Here is a 14751-nt window from a genome sequence, read left to right on the forward strand (position 1 = left end):
TAGCCTCTGCCCAAGTAAGCAGTGTGAGCAAGCCGGCTGAGTGGATGCTGGATGCATCTTCATCATTGAAGTATTTGAATTGGGTTTACAGGCAGTAATGTGATTCCTCTCATGTGTGGAACTTAGGAAAGCCGGCAATGCTATTAAGATAGGATTGCGTGCACTACCTGGGGAAATCCAGAGCCTGTGATTCAGTTACAGGGGCTTTCACAGGGTTAGTCAGTACTCGGAAATGACAAAATCAAGTTGAGTCCAAAAACAGTCTAAATGGTAAATTGGTCTGGTCTGGTCAGATTTTACTCATGCTGTATTATCTAGAACTGGATCATAGGATGAAGGAACAGATGAAGAGTTCTTTTGTTCATCCAAGTGGTTCTCATCTGCTCTTTATACTTCTTTGGGTAGCCTAAACAGAAATCCAGTTTGGCCCATGAAAAATTGTCAAGTGAAAGAAGACAGGCTTTCTGTTTCCTTCCTTTAGCCAGTTGTCATCTGCCCCAAGTTCTGCAGCCCACTGAGGTGACCCTTCATTTTGTCTATCACCCAGCGTCTTTCTTCCTCCACTCTACCCCACCTTGCATCCAGCACACGCTGGCCCTTTCCCATCTTCGTTGGCACATGTTGGACAACTCTCTGAATTCCTTCACTCCACTAAAATACCACCCACATGAGTCTAGGCAGTGTGTGTGTGTGTGTGTGTGTGTGTGTGTGTGTGTGCGTGCAGTGAACAACCTGTAGCTGGTAACCCACCCAGGCTCTCCACTGGAAAGTCTCGCCATATCTGCTTGAAACTCAGACTTTCTCCATTTTGCAGCGACCCCTCTTGACTATTACCCCTCTTCTGTCCTGAAAAACTCAAAATCACTCAACTATTTTAGGCAGAGCTAGAACGTTCTCACTCCTCCAGCTCCAGGCCATATCTTGGGCTTTTTGTCCCTGAGGGTTGTGAAACTGAGGAGTTCCTAAGAAGAATTCAGCCTCCAACTTCTGAAAACACACTGCCATTTTACTAAGAGGACTTGAAGTGTTAGATCTTTGGTTCTCACCCGGGAGCGGTTTCACTATCACCCGTCGCTCCCACCACCCCACCTGGGACATCTGGCAATGTCTGGAGACACTTCTGGTTGTCACACTAGGGAGCACGGTCCTGGCATCCAGTGATTAGAGACGAGGGTTGCTTCTAAAGGTCCTACCATGTGCAGGACAGCCCTGTCACACAAAAGCTTAGATAAAAAGGGAATTGCATTGACAGTGTCTGGGCAAAGAATATTTCGGGGAAATGCCCTTTGAAAAACACACACAGACACATGTGTTGTGTCACCACCTCTTCTTCAAATCGTGCAAGTGTGGGAGTTTCTAGGAATGAATCCTAGAGGGGCCAGGAGCAACCTGACTAGGGGGCTGGTCACCTTGGGGTGCTGGACGTACAGTCAGCACCTTGTTTAGTCAGGTCACTCCAAAATATAGCTCATCAAGGAAGAGAAAATGGGGGGAGGAGTGGATTTCCCTTGCTGTGGGAGAGTTTATTTCCATTTTCTGAGCTTTTGCTGCTTGTATGTAAGTGGCATATACCATCAGGATGCACAGATCTCAATAAAGGGGTGAGGGATCTTGTATGTTTTTAATCAAGCTGAGAAAAGAAACATTTAGCTGAGAGCAAGCACTTATTTGGAAAATAATATGGAGAAGTTGATGGGGATGCGTCTAGCTGCTGTGGAGAGACACTGAACTTATAAACGCTGCCAAAGCATGCTGGCGCCAAGAGGGGGCAAGCACTTAGGTGGCAACCACAGGAGAACACAGGCGAAAACCTGGGGTAATTTTTCAATCTAGAATATGTCTTACCTGTGAATTGTAGTTATCAGTGAGGTAAGTCAATTGCCTTCCCTGAAAATCTTTACATACTTGAAAGACGCCTCTTAATCAAGTTGTGTTAAGGGTGGTCCTGAGAAAAGACGGTTTCCGTAACCTGAAGGGATTTCTTTTCACCAGAGGGTTTGACAAGACTATCGCGAGTTTAGAATAACAAAGTCAACACCGAAAATTCGCTTTATTATATTTTGATTTCACAGAAGATGTAGACTTGTAAATAACAATAGTTCTTTGTAACAATCTGCGTGACACTTTTATTAGCTTGTGGAAGTGGGAGGTTTGGTTAAACAAGAAATCCATGTGAACCTCAGGAAAAAAAAAACTAGAGCTGGAACAACTACAATTTAGAAAAATAACGATCATGTTGGGCTTTGCAAACCACCTGTCACCTTGCTGATCCCCAGAAAAATGTAAAGAACATTCTCATGGATGAGTGAAAATTTTCTCTGCCTAGGTAAGGATAAGGTCAAAATCAGCACACCTTAGCTGTCAGCTTACACCCACAGACCGCTTTGCAGGTCAGCACAGACCTGACAAAAGCAACTTACCAGCTTTGGAACTGGGAGGTCTATTTGTTGAGAGTACAACTCTTGCTCTTAAGATAAGGAACTCAGGTTGAAGTACAGTAAATAGACAAAAGAATGGTTCTGGTCCATTGGACACCTCTCTGAGCCTTTATTTTGAGAGTGGGCAAGAGGGGAGATGAATGTTCTTTAACTGAGCGAGACAACACCAGCCCCAGGCCAGCCTTTAATAAGTGAGAAGTAATAACAATATCCTGGCCTGAAAATACTGTCAAGCCCAAGCGCATGCACGGTCATGTTGGCTGCCTCTGAGAGAGAGGCCCGCTGTAGGTCTCAGAGAGTCAATGTAAGATTCTTTAATAAGTTAATAAGGCCGAGAAGTGCCAATGTGAAGTTGGATTTTCTGACTTTAAAGCTGCCTTTCTTTGAAAAAGAAACGTGATACCTGATGTTTTCAAGCATCATGATAACTCCTATAAAAAGGCAAATCGTGTGACAATTGAAAACATCTCTTGAAATTAACCTTGGCAGCCTGGAGCAGAGCTAGACAACAGGTATGGACAGCCGAGCAACGGCCCGAGGCCCTAAGGCTCAGGGGCCTCCAGATGCCTTGGAAGTAGGTGCTGGGAGGGGACAGGGAAGCAACAGAGAAGGAAGGGTGGAGGTTACCCACAAGAGCTGAAAAAGCCACTCTCCACCATCACCAAACTCAGCTGGTCTCTTGGCAACAGCTACCTGGCTCTTTCCCTCTCACTCCCCCTCCCATGATCAGGCCACGTGCAGATTAACTTGCCATTTGGTGGATCCTTCTGGGATGCCCATTTCAATCTAGTGACACCCATAAAAGGCAGAGCAGATAAGCAGTGTTCTACGCCTGGGGTTGCCCTATGCGTCTCCCACTCCCATCCTGAAGTAACTGTGGTCCAATAACAGGCCAGGGCCCCCATCCTTGAGGGGCACAGAGCCAGAGCCCAGTGTGGTCATGGCACTGGGGGTGTTTGTGCTTGAGTTTAAGCCATTTGAGGGGATAAACTGGTCTCTTTAAGGCAGGGTGTTAATGCTTTCAGAGCATGAGGCACTGTCCAGGACGCTGTAACTAGAACGCACATTGAAAAGGGTGTTCAGTCGGCACCACAGACCAATTGACAGAGGCAAATCTATTGAAGAAAAAAACCCATTTGCTAAGTCTGAGAATCATGTGCAATTATATCTTTATTTAAGAAAACTACAGTGAACTAGTGAAGATCTCCTGCTGTGTGGAACGTCTTCAGAAATGGCAGAAAAATCAATAGGCATCATCTTGAGCTTAGAAAACTTCCACTTATAATAAGATATTTACCGGGAGGGAATTTGTAAGGGGATTTGACCTGAATGGATTCCCTCATTATTTTATTTTGGGTAATTCATGCCATACATTCCCTTAAAAGCCTGGAAAATCAAGAGTTTAGTATCTTTTAGAGTCATGAAATATTGATCCTGTACCAAACCCTAAAGAAAATAAGTTTGAAATTATCTTCACCTTTTTAAAAATTTGGAGATTTTCTCTTTCAGAAGTAAAAGCAGATAAAAATATTTCACTCTCTTATTTTACTCTCCACAGTGGCTTCATCTACTGCCACTGAAGATGGCTGCCATAGTCTCTCTTACAAAATAGGACAATTTATGCAGCAAGAGGCAGTGTATGAGCAAGGGGACATGGACATGCCTTGTCCCCTTGCTCCTTATCAGGAAGGATGCATTTCAGCATAAGAAGAGAGTCAGATCTAAGCATGCCAGGGATAAACAAACAAACAAACAATGAACATCCCCTCAAGACACTAAAATTGCTTAGAATCCACCAAGTTAATTCTGAGACAAACTAGTTTCATTTAATAGATAAAGTGCTTAACTTTCTTGAAGACTCTTAGAGTGTGGTCCTGTTTTGGGGAGTATCGGGGTAACGGCTGGTATTTGTACAGATTCCTTCACTTCTCTTGGTCTCAGTTTCCCCAGATACAGGCTGAGGGGAGCTAAGATGTCCTCTAAGATCCTTTCCATGTCTAAATATATCCATGGATTTATGACTTCACAGTTCATCCAGCAGGAAGGGGGGCTGATGGCTTTGGGACCCCCAAGGAAGTCCCTCCATCCTCCCACAGCAAGCTTTAGTGGAACTAAGACTGAGCTCCCCTGTTCGGCCTCCCACTCACCCCCCCTCCCCGCTCCCAGACCCACACTGGGCTCAGAGCAGCCACCGCCACACTCCATCCTCCCACCCTCTGAATCCTTAGAATAAAAAGAAGGAAGAGCCACTTTGGAAAAATTAGACAATTAATTTTAGGGTTTGGGAGTGAGTGAAAAGAGATGAATTCTGTCATTTTTAAGAAAGCTAGGAGGCAAATATCATTATGACAAAGCCCTCCAGAGGGTTGATTTCCAAGAGGCTTGGTGTCAATGTCCTGCTCTAAATCAAGGGTAGAGAACCTGAAGGCCAAAGTATCAAAGGGTAAGCAAGCAGCAGTAATGTGACACCAGATGCCCGTAACGAATCATCCTGTTAGATAATGTAGCTCTGAGAAGAGATCACATTTAGAACTAGAACCTAACTGGAGGGGCGGAATGAGGAGTACCTTCGGGTATTTCACCTTTCTTTCATCTGATACATCTTTCACCTGATAAAACGGGGCAGGCAGCCTCTCCATTTTCCTTGGATGTCATCTTTCGGTTTAGGGCAGAAGCCAGCCACAATTTGCATATCGATGTTCCCATAATTACAGCTGGGTCCCTTAAATATAGTCTCCAAGTTACAATTTGTTTGCAATATAATACACTAGGGTTACCAACTTTATAAGCAAGGCTATGTGTTATTTGCTTTAGGCTATGGTATCTTGTCATCTTGTAAGCGTCAAATGAACACAATTAAATATGACAGGTCTTTACAATGTGCTTGAAGGGCGACAGGAACTAGTTGATGCCCCTTTGCGCACACGGCCGACTTCTTTTAGTTGTCCACTTATGGTTGGAGCTGTCCAGGCGTGACCTCGCTCTGGAAACCTCTCTGTCAGCATTTTGGTTCCCTGGTCTTGTCATCCCCAAAGTTTTCATTCTTAAAGCCATTTCAGTTACAGAATTCCATGGGCCACAAGCATCACACCAGGTAGGAATTTCATTCCCCCCCTTCCCCCTTATCTGTACAGATGTGTTTTCTGACATTCCACTCACTAGGTTACTTTCCTCCATCTTCACCCAACAGTTACAGAATACTGCCGGATCATCAGTTTTCTTTTAAATTCCCTTCAGATTCTAAGTGATCTCATTCCCTAAAAAGTTCTTTATATTGAGTGGACAGTAATGCAAAGCAATCACTTTCTGAGGCTTTTGCTATTGTACAGACTCCAAACTGTACCAAAGGACAACAGACCCACCTTGTCACATCAGATTTTAATATGGCAACAAATGCCTTGAAATGCGTGCATTTGAAACCTAAAGTTTATTGAAAGCCATTTTTCTCCAGCCAATTACCAATCACCCCAGAGGTGGTGGCTGTGAAAATCACTTGATCAGGCAAAAGCCTTGCTTGGTCTTTTCAAGAATTAAAGTTAATTCAGTAGGGGTTTATCCTGCTTTCTATATTTCACCCTCCGGACAGAAGTATGGAATTTCTTAACTGTGAACATTTGTTGGAAAACACAGAGGAAGTTCCTTTGAGACACTCTTTTTCCCTCTGGCCAACTGTTCTAGAAGAGGAAATGTCTAGGTGGGTAGAGACAGTGGTCTGGGCCCACCACCCCTCCCCCCTCTAACAGCCCGTCGCGACCAGGAAGAGACGTGCCTCAGGATGCCGGCAGTCGGAGAAAATAGGGCATGCTTAATGTGCAGCGTGTGGGCCCCGTCCTGGGCCCCCAGGGAGCGGGAAGGGGCTTCCGTAGAGACAAAGGCCACGTGCCTAAGGAAACATCTCCCAGAGGGAACCCAAGAGCCCAGCATCCTTGCAGATCCAATGGAGTCCTTGTGGGAGGGAAGGTGGATGGTGACCTCCGCTGGGGTCATGTGGGAGCCGCCCAGTCGGGGCTCTTCGGGGCCTTGCACGTGTGCACATCCAGGGCCTCCAGGCAGTCCTGGCAGCGCACAGCACAGCACCAGTGGAACTTACACTCGCACTTGGTCATCCGGGTGACGCGGGAGGTGTCATAGCCTCTCCCACAGCACATGACTTCGCAGCTGTCCATGCCTCGGGAAGTCAGGTTGCACACACGGCCTGCTGTACCCGGGGAGCCTGGAAGACAAGCCAGGGGGTGTCACTGAAATGGTGTGGGTGGAACACAGTATGCTTCGAGAGGAAGAGTTACATTGTCATCCTCCAGGACGGGGCCCGGATGCCACCTCACCACATCCCGGGGCTGTGCCACCAATTCTGTGGGCCCAGGAGCACGTGTCAACCCTGGGGGCAACAGCAGTGAGCACCCTGTCCAGGAAGAATGGACGTGAAGCTTTGGAGCTGCCTTGGACATCCTGACTCCAGCATTCCCGCTTCTAAGTTGGATAAGCTTTTCAGATTATCCTTACCCAGCCTCAGATTGATGGGTCACTGAATGGGCAAGGCCAGGTCAGGATGAAAGAAGGAGCCACACTAGTCCTCTCTCTCCCAGCCTTAAATCACATTAAGGAAGCAGTGGTCAGAGTTAGCTCTGTTGGAATTTGTTGGGGCATGGAACCCTCCAACGGTGGGGATTTTGTCTCCCCGGACTTGATTACACTGGCTTATTAGAAAGACAAGAGAACTCTGGTTGCCGAAGGGCAGGTGTGGGCATCATTTGTGTAAGGCCTTGAGGAGGGAGCAATGCCCAGCCTGGTTTATCTTCCATGCTTTGGTCTAGTGGGTCATCTAGATGTGTGTGAGACACCTGGTTGAAGCCAGGATTCTAGGTCTTTGATAAACAAAACTGGTGTTAAAAGCCTTTTAGAAATGACTAGTGGACATTGTCTTAGTTAATTAGGATGATGCTTGCTGTTTGGCAATTCATATTTATGTATTTGTTTCTCAAAGAATCTCAAAGCTAGGAAGCCTCCTTTTATTTATTTATTTATTTTTGCAGTACGCGGGCCTCTCACTGTTGTGGCCTCTCCCGTTGCGGAGCACAGGCTCCGGACGCGCAGGCTCAGCGGCCATGGCTCACGGGCCCAGCCGCTTCGCGGCACGTGGGATCTTCCCGGACAGGGGCACGAACCCGTGACCCCTGCATCGGCAGGCAGACTCTCAACCACTGCGCCACCAGGGAAGCCCTAGGAAGCCTCTTAGTTGTTCTTTTCTTGGGGAGGCACCCAGAGTTCTTTTACAAGAGCCTTATCTGGTAACAGAACCAATTGTAATGGACATTTTTAGAGAGTCTGCTCAGCTTACAATGATCCTTTCTGCACAGAGCAGGGCGCCTGGCAGCCATGGTGAACAACGTGACCCTGCTCTCTTGGCAGCAGGTGACTGGGCCAGGGGTGAGCACCGGACTCGAGCCGGGCCAATGAGGTAGATTTCCCTGAGGATTTGTGGTTCTGATGGGGACAGTTAGTACAAATTCCAAGTATAAACACAGCAGCCATTGGCAGCCATGTACCATGATGAGGTCTGTGGACGAGAAGACACCACAGAGAGACGAGAACGAGGCAGATGTACAGAGACAGTGAGGATAAGACATGGAAAGAGAATGCTGCCCAGACCCTGGACTATTTTCTGGACATTTCTCTCTGAGGTCTGGCTGCATTCCAACCTTTGGATACCTCGAGAGACTGTATCCTTATAATAAATTTCACCTTTCAGCTTAAAGCACCCAAGTTTCTATTACTTGCAATTGACAATCCTAAATAACCAACAAACCTAAACTCTTTATTAAAAACAAAACAAAACAAAAACACCTTTTATCGGGATGAAAAAGACAGTGGCTTCATTTTCCATTCCTCCATCATCTAACTAGGAATTTTTCCCTCTTCATAGCTCCTCCAGTGCCTCGTGACTCTGTGCTTATCACATTCCACCCTGTGTTCCAATTATCTATATAAATGTCATGTTGCGCTGCCTGTCAAGAATGACCAAGGAAGCAGCCAGGTTCAAGCAGGGCATGGGGTCAAGAAGAGGGGTAGGGGGGGCAGGACTTGCTCTGCGTGATCAGACCACTGACAGCAGGAAGACAGGCAGGGCAATTTCATAAGGACAGGAAGGACGGCAAAGGGCCGGAGTCAGGGTGGCGGGTGGGTTAGCCAGGGATGGCCCTGAGCCTACATCGTGTGCTGAAGAAGCAAAGCGTTGGAAGAGACAGCAGCTGGGCCTGGATTCGGGGCAACCATCGGGACAGTAGTCAGAATCCCTGACTGTGCAAAAAGGACTGGCTGCCACATGCTGCCTCTCTTAACAGCAGACTCCTTTACTTAATTCAGTAAACATTTAGCGAACGCAAACATGTGTGAGACACTGTGCGGCTACCTGGGGTTTCTGGCGGTGGCCATGAGGAAATAAAATAATTAGGATTCACTTCCTATTCTCAGGGAACTCATGATATAATAAAGAGATAAATATGTAAAGAGTTATTTCCACTACTTCAAGATAACTGCTCCATTTGCTGAAGCCCTACTGTAGCCAACTGTAGAGTTTTGTGAAAAACACCACTGCAAAGCTCAAGACAGTAGAGAGAGGTTATTTAGGGCTTGGACAAATCAGGGTTCAAATCCTAGCTTTACCATGTATCAACTGTGTGACCTTGGGCACGTTACTTAATCTCATTAAGCTTCAGTTTCTTCCTATGCAAAACTGGGATAAAAACAGTTCCTTCCTCATAGGGCTGTGGTGGGGACTGAATGAGATTCTGCCTGGAAGCTCCTGGCATAATAAGTGCTCAATAAATGTTAACCATTCATTCACTTAACAAGTATTTAACAAGAGTGCGTGCTATGTGCTAGGCACAGTTCTGGGAGCTTGGGCTGCTGTATCAGTGAACAAAGCAAAGATCCTGCCTGCCTCGAGGAGTTTATGTTCTAGGGGGGTAAGCCAAGCATATTATAATAATGATATTTATTAGTAATAATAGTTGAAAACAGGATCAGAAAAGGAGCTGTTAATGGTTTTGTAGAGGAGGTGGCATTACAGATATGATGTGAAGGATAGATAGAAGATTTGAAGGGGAGAATGGGGTGACAGGCATTTCTGGCGAGAGAGAACCTCCCAGCAGAAATTCAGAGGTCAAATACACAAGAGACTGCAGATTCAACGTGGCCGAGGCAGAGGGTGTGTGTTAGGCAAAAAGCACGGAAAGAGAGGTTGGAGCAACAGGTCAAAGAGTCTTCCTGCCTTGCTGCAGTTTGGATTTTATTCCATGGTGGGTGGTGAGCCAGTCCAGATTTCTATTCAGGGAAAAATATGTTGCAATGATAAATCTGGAAGAGTGGCTTGGGGCAGGGAGGTATCTTGAGGCTGTTGGATTAGTCCAGGCAAGAGATAATGAGTGGAGACAGAAGTAGGACAAATACAGGATGGGTTGAAGAGGAAGAATCCCTAGGACTTGGTGACCCACTGAATTAAAGGGTGAGTTGGATGGTGGGGCGTGTCAAGTAGGTAAAGACTGAAAACTGTTCATCTGGTTCAACAATAAGGAGGTAACTCGTGCCTTTTGATGACAGCAGCTTCAGTGGAACAATACGGATGGGTGCAGTGGATTGAAGAGTGAACAGGAGGAGAGGCCAGGTGATGACAGAGTGTGGGCAGTTTGCAAGAAGCTTGGTGATGAAGTGGACAAAAGAGCAGAACTGCAAGGACTGATGAAGCTGAAGGTGGAACTTTAAGGTGATTTCAGGACATTCCGTTGATTGGTGGTTTGCTATGCAGCAGGAGTTACCTGATGACGTTGTGTAAGTTTTCATTTATATAAAGTGCAAAAGTGGGGAAAACTAGTCTGTGCCATTAGAAGTCAGGGTAGTGATGTCTCTTGGGGAGGTAGTGAAAAGGGGCCTGAAGGAGGCTTCTGGAGTACTGTTCTCTTCAGGGTCCTGATCTGGGCACGTGTTACCTGGGGGTGCTCATTTGAGACAGTTCGCTTAGCCGTACACATGTGGTACATGCCCTTTGCTGGATGCATTTTATATTTCAATAACAAGAAGAGAAGGGGGAAGGGAATGAGGAAGAGGAACAGGAGGCAGCAGCTAAGGCCACAGACGCGAAGACTTAGCGGAAAAGTGTTCACCGCAGCTGGAGGGTGGTGCTCAAAGCGGGCAGTGGCAGGAGATGAGCTAGTGAGGTGGGCAGAAGCTGCCTGTGAAAGGCCTTGTGTCACAGGCCAAGGGGTTTACGTTTTAACCAAGGGCAGAGGAATGCTATTGAGAGTTATTACACAAAAGGGAGACATGATTTGACTTGTATTTCAGAAGAATCACTATGGGTGACTGGATTGAAGGGGGCCAGGGTGAAGGCCAGGAGACCAGTTAGAAACCAATAAAGGACCCTGGGCAGGAGACGATGTGGCCTGGATGGAGACAGTGGTAGTGGCAATGGGAGAGGTTAACGGACTCGAGGGAAGCTGAGAAGGCTGCACCTCAGGACGTGGTGACTGACTGGACAAGCGGCTGAGAGGTTGAGGAGAGTGGAGAGGTGCTCCCAGGCTTCCGGCGGGAGTGCCGGGGTTTACGCGGGTGACATTCCCTGAGGTGGGGGACGCCTGGGAGAGGCAGGCTTTGGGGGAAGATAACGAGCTTAGTTTTTAGCATGTTGAGTTGGCTGTGACTGTGTGCCACACAGGTAGGAATGGTCACTGAAAATCCTCTCTGGGACTCAGGGGAGAGGTCAGGATGGAGATGCCGATTAGGGAATCTTTGGCAGAGGTGGCAACTGAAGCCTTGGGTGTGAATGAGACCCCTGGGGTTGTGTGAAAAGTGCTCTCACCTGCCATCTCAGAGGCAACTGAGTTTTTACCTTTTATGTGTTTTGTTCATAAGCCCTGCACATCAGTAAGCATTCCTCACTTCCACTGACATGCATTTATCAGAATATGAATACATTACCGTGCAATTAGAATTCTTTATCCCCTTTGGGGCTATGGGGCACAGGGGCCGGGACAGGGAGGCCAAATGTCCCATTCCTGAATCAGGCTGTGGGCCTTTTACTGACATCGAACTCCGTGGTCTTTCTCTGGCGGCTTGCAAGCCTAAGGAGGTCGAATCGTGTGGTCTAACTCAGCCTGGACTAATGGTCCTGGTGGGTTTGGTCCCCCAAATGCAGCAAACTGAACTAGACTCCAACTGAACAGAAGGTTGTTCAGTGAAGTGGCCTCAACATCGTCCAAACTCTGAGAGGAGCAAAGTGATGGCCGCTGGCAAGAGCTTAACTAGGAAGTGGTTTCAGAAAAGGAGACAAAGACTCTGGCACTGAGCCTTCTCAGCAGTTCAGTGTTCAGCTACACAATGCTGGAATTCACGATGAATCTGAGCCTACCACTCTCCACTGGCTGCCCAAACAGGGCATAATGAAGGCCCAGAAGAAAATGTGAGATGGGTTTTTGAAGGTTGAGAGCCACTGATGTGAGAACGCTGTGGGGTCGCAGCCTGGAGCAGCAACGGCCCCTCTGAGGAATCAGCGGCGCCAGGATGGGCCAGCCGAGGGGAGGACGAGGCTGCTTAGTGAAGGACTACAAACTGGCCCTGCTTTGGGGTTTGGATCTCATTAGATCTGATGACAGATTGCAGGGAGGAAGGGCAGTTCTGACACTTGCTGCCGTTTGAGGAGAATATAGAGCCATTTCATCAAAACCCTGAAAAGAGAGTTTGCCAGAGTACAGAAGCTACACAAAACTTGTTGGTATTGCTTCCTGTATTGAAATTATAATAAGGACTTCCCATTAGCCTTTGCAAGACAGAAAACATCACCATCACCACTATTCTTGAAATAAAAAGAATCAAGACTATACGTATATATATATATATATATATATATATATACACACATATATATATATATATATACAAGATTATACGCATATATGTGTGTGTGAGAGACAGAAAGAGAGAGCGCTCACATGTGCTTTATGAAAAGGAGCCACTGAGTTTTATGACCTGGCTGCTTGTTTAGTTCTGAATATTTGCGACATATACTTTCAGATCTCTTTTTCTAAATAATATACCAACTTATTAAGTAATGAGTCACTCATTAGATGATCTGATGACCCCACCTAGGCCATAACAAGAGCCCTGGGGAAATAAAGCCAGCTACACCTACCAGAAGAGCCAGTTTTCACATTTTCAAAGCCAGAGAGAGCTGAAGTTCTTCCATCCTTTCTTTTCTTCTCTTTTTCCCCTCTTCTTTCTTTCTTCCCCCTCTACCTTCTTTTTTATCCTCTTTCTCTCCTTTTTGTTCATAACTGGGGCCAATATTTGTGGAGCACTTACACAGGCCGGGCCCTGGGATAAGCCTTTGCCTGTATTATCTCATTTAATTCTCATAAGTGCTTATAAAGTAGGTACTATTATCATCACTGTTTTGGAAATGAGGAAACAGAAGGTCAGAGGGGTTAAGTGACTTGCCCGAGATCACACAGCAAGCAGGTGGCAGGGTCAGGATTTGGAGATGGAGCTCTTGACCTTGTGATTTGGTCTCGTGTCCCGCCAGGCCCCAGAAAGCAGGCTCATGTGTAACAGTATGTGATCAGTGCTTTAGCAGATTTCCTGTTCTCTCCCTTCATTATTTTATTAACTGAAGAACTTGCAAAGGTCCTGACATGTAACTCTTTTGGAGGGGACCTTTTCCTCCAATGCATGACATGCCGTAGACGATTAGGACACCGAAGTCTTGTGAGAAAGTGAACAAGGCTTGTTAACGTGGTATTTGTAGCTTACCCTGCATTTTTCCTGTACTGATATTCCTGTTGAATTCCTGGCACCTTTTTGAGGAATGAGACAGACCAAATACTTTGCAATACCAGAACGCACATCTCCAAAACACGCGTGCTCCCAAGTTGGTTCTAATATATGTTGCTGATGTGGCTACGACTGAAGACTCTGGGAGGAGCCGTCCCTAAGCAGAGCTCTCTGTTCAGGAAAGCCTATAGCACCAATCTGCATCTCACCAAAAATGAAATGGCATAGCTTGATCACTTACCTAGCTCTTCTCAGACTTCATTCTAAGATTCTCTGCGCCATTTCCAAATGCCAAATTGATCTTTATGGGTCAAATATTTGCATCATACAATATCTACAAAGCCTGTGTGGCTGGCTCTAAAAATACTTCAAAGGAGAAAGTTAAAAAATATTTTTGAGTAATGGCCCTAATATTAGTCTCCCAAATTGATATGTTAAATGGATAAACACATATTTAGATGCTTCAGATTTAACATGTTTATTTAAAAGATCATTTATATTGCTTTATAATGTTATTTCTTACTACACTTTGATTTACTCAGTTCACTTAAGAGAAGTGACAAGTTGGAAGCTCTTCTCCCTGACTTCCCTTTGCCTTAGGTTTGTGAAGTGTGCCCAGATGTGTGACCTGCCTGGGTACAGATCCCAACCCCCAGACAGTGTGGTACAGACTCAGGTTCAGCGGACCCAAACCTTCATCTATCGTCTTCATAGTGCACTGTCATTAGATCATGTGCCTAGAGTCAGTGCCCGTAAAATCCGGGCGGTCTATAACCATGGGAAGGTGTGGGTTCCAGCCAGATGGACCTCTCTCCTCCCACAGGTGTTTTCCTCACCCTGATTCACACAAGAGCTCACATATGCATGGGAAAAAAATGAAGAATCAGAGTTTCTAAATCACGTAAGTTTGGGACCACATAATGCACCTTTGGTGAAGCAATGCTGAGGGAACTTTACAGGATCAAGCATCCCATCCCCAGAGCTATAAAATTAATGATGGAGTCAGGGTTCCCAGTGCAAAAACACTTCTGTCTCCCCTGACATGCATCTTCCTGACAGCAGAGGAGGATGAAGGGCTTTTCCTAATAGTTCCCAGACCCACACCTCAGGGACCTGGAGAAAGGGCACTCGCTCTCTCGCTCTCTCTCACTCTCTCTCTCTCTCTGGATGGGCCTGTATCTTTGGAAATTCCTACCACTCCAGGCTGACAGAAGCCCATATGTTGACCGTTAGGGCATAAGGCAAGATTCACTTAAGCCCGTCATCCAATAGGCTGTTTCTCCTCTGGCTGACTTACACGTTGTCATTCACAACACAGATTTATTGAGGGAAGAAAAGAATGTTAAAGAGCAAATGTTAGAGACCGCACATTCATCTACTTGGAAGGCTTCCCCCTTCCTCACATCAGTGATTGCAAAGCTAAAAAGCAGGGAAGGACAATGTCTCTCCACTTATCTCAGAGGGTTTTCCTCAACATTTTCATAATAACTAG

General features: G+C 46.3%; 1 protein-coding gene and 1 long non-coding RNA gene across 2 annotated transcripts in view; one reads left to right on the plus strand and one right to left on the minus strand.

Moving 5' to 3' along the window:
• LOC141279566 (uncharacterized) overlaps window positions 1-14751 on the plus strand; it is a 39822-nt gene that overhangs the window by 20808 nt on the left and 4263 nt on the right. The window contains exon 3 of the long non-coding RNA XR_012334046.1: window positions 10038-10265. This is a non-coding gene — a long non-coding RNA (uncharacterized lncRNA). The remainder of the gene's footprint in view (window positions 1-10037; window positions 10266-14751) is intronic.
• WNT2 (Wnt family member 2) overlaps window positions 2032-14751 on the minus strand; it is a 49960-nt gene continuing 37240 nt past the window's right edge. Inside the window, exon 5 of the mRNA XM_033863177.2 lies at window positions 2032-6651. Coding sequence (XP_033719068.1) covers window positions 6422-6651 — 230 coding nt within the window. The 3' untranslated portion in view covers window positions 2032-6421. The remainder of the gene's footprint in view (window positions 6652-14751) is intronic.

Source organism: Tursiops truncatus, chromosome 9, assembly GCF_011762595.2.
Source record: "Tursiops truncatus isolate mTurTru1 chromosome 9, mTurTru1.mat.Y, whole genome shotgun sequence".
Taxonomy (NCBI): Eukaryota; Metazoa; Chordata; class Mammalia; order Artiodactyla; family Delphinidae; genus Tursiops; species Tursiops truncatus.